The sequence below is a fragment of the Rhinopithecus bieti genome, unplaced genomic scaffold (genome assembly GCF_001698545.2).
Source record: "Rhinopithecus bieti isolate Rb0 unplaced genomic scaffold, ASM169854v2 scaffold_12155, whole genome shotgun sequence".
Lineage (NCBI taxonomy): Eukaryota > Metazoa > Chordata > Mammalia > Primates > Cercopithecidae > Rhinopithecus > Rhinopithecus bieti.
The window spans coordinates 1,299,420-1,301,246 of record NW_016807423.1 but is presented as its reverse complement, the minus strand read 5'-3'; the positions used below and the strand labels follow the sequence as shown (position 1 = coordinate 1,301,246).

The following is a 1,827-nucleotide window of genomic DNA, read 5'->3' as shown; positions in this document are numbered from 1 at the left end:
CACTCCAGCCTGGGCGACAGAGAGAGATTCCATCTCAAAAATAAAAATAAAAAAGAAAGTATTCGTTGAATGAAAAAACCTGCTTCCTTCACTAGCCATCCGGCTAGCATCATCCAACTCTCCCCCAACCCCCGCTCCAAGTTCTAATAGTAGGAAAACAGAATAGACTTCCCTTAAAATATGTATACTGGTAAATACATGGGCACTAAAAAACAGTTTCGGGAAGAAGAAAAAAAAAAAAAAAAAAACTTGGTTTCTGACTTTATTAGTGGTAATTTATTGCACAGGTTTTTCTGCATCAAAAAAGTATCTGCTAAAAAGAGAACAGTTGTATCTGAATTCACATTTCCCCCGACTTCTAAAAATATTTCCCCTAAAAAAGAATCCACTCATTTAATTTTAAAGAAAATATACTTCTTACACAAGACAATCCAAACTGATGCAAAATATTTATTCCAAGTTAGTTATTTTATGCAGTAGTTTCCCCCTCGAGACTTGTGATAACCACATCTTTTAAATCTGTAAATAATGTTATCAAAATAATCTTAATCTTTGAAATCTCACAAAAATTTATATTTTACAATCCACCCTGAATATCAAGGCTGCAAGATAACACAACATTTCCTATATCCAAATATTTTACAGCTGTACCCAAAAAGGAAAAAGAAAAGAAAAGAAAACAAAACAAAACAAAAAAAAACAACCAAAAAAACCACGTATGCTTGGTTAAGGGCGAAAGTTACCCGAGCAGCCAAAAATAAAATAAAATATCCAAATTATTAGCATTAATTTAATACAATTATAACTTCAATAGTCACTTTGTCATTGACAATGATTGCTTGAGCACAGGGGTGAGTGCCCTAAGGGCTGGTAGTAGAAGCTGTTGCTGCAGACCGGTATCTCCTCTTCCCTGCACTGCCAGCTCCTACTTGTGCATCGACCCATATATACTGTGTGTGTGTGTGTGTGTGTGTGTGTGTGTGTGTGTGTGTGTGTGTTTAAAAAATCTGTCCCACCACACAAACCTCTCTCTATTAAGCAGATAACAGGGAAGAACAACAACAAAAGCGAAACAAGCCAATCGCTCTCTCTTTGGGATACGATTATTTCCCTTGTGAATGAAGTATTCAACAACATAAGAAAAGGAAAAGAACGATTTCTTTTGTATACTCCCTAAACAGACAGAGTTTACTGGGTCAGATTTAACTGTGAGCATTTATATGCCTACTTCCAGGCATCGTCATCTGATGTTTCACTGCTACTGGTTTCGGTGTCTGAGTCCTCAAACTCTGCTCTGCAAGTGCTTCTCCAAGGGGAGAACAGGCTGGAACTGCGGCTCTGCAAGAAGCCATTCTTTCCAAAGCCATTTCTTCTCAGCTATGGTTAGCATGGGAGAGAAAGAAAAAAGAAAAAATTGTCAATGACTGTACTGACCCATAAGCCCTGGGAAAGGCCAGGCCTCAATTCAATTCCAGGTAGAATGTGGGATAGGGGGTGCTTCTAAGAGCGCCTCTGAGATCTCTTACAGCAGTGTTTTCAAATTTTAATGTACGAGTCATCTATGCATCTTTCAAAATGCAGGTTCAGATTCAGTATGTCTGGGATGGGGCTTGAAAGTCCTTTTTCTTTTCTTTTTTTTTTTGGAGATGGAGTCTCGCTCTGTCACCCGGGCTGGAGTGCAATGGCATGATCTTGGGTCACTGCATACTCTGCCTCCTGGGTTCAAGTGATTCTTCTGCCTCAGCCTCCCAAGTAGCTGGGATTATAGGCGTGCGCCACCAAGCCTGGTTAATTTTTGTATTTTTAGTAGAGATGAGGTTTCCCCAT

General features: G+C 39.0%; 1 protein-coding gene across 5 annotated transcripts in view; it reads right to left on the bottom strand.

Moving 5' to 3' along the window:
• Positions 1-257: 257 nt before the first annotated feature.
• The window catches only part of GPBP1L1 (GC-rich promoter binding protein 1 like 1), a 67,682-nt gene continuing 66,112 nt past the window's right edge, over positions 258-1,827 (bottom strand). For 4 of the 5 annotated variants that reach the window (XM_017881779.1, XM_017881782.1, XM_017881781.1 and 1 more), the window contains exon 12: positions 258-1,377. In XM_017881779.1, coding sequence (XP_017737268.1) covers positions 1,225-1,377 — 153 coding nt within the window. In that variant the 3' untranslated portion in view covers positions 258-1,224. The remainder of the gene's footprint in view (positions 1,378-1,827) is intronic. The other variant, XM_017881780.1, reaches the window with a different exon arrangement.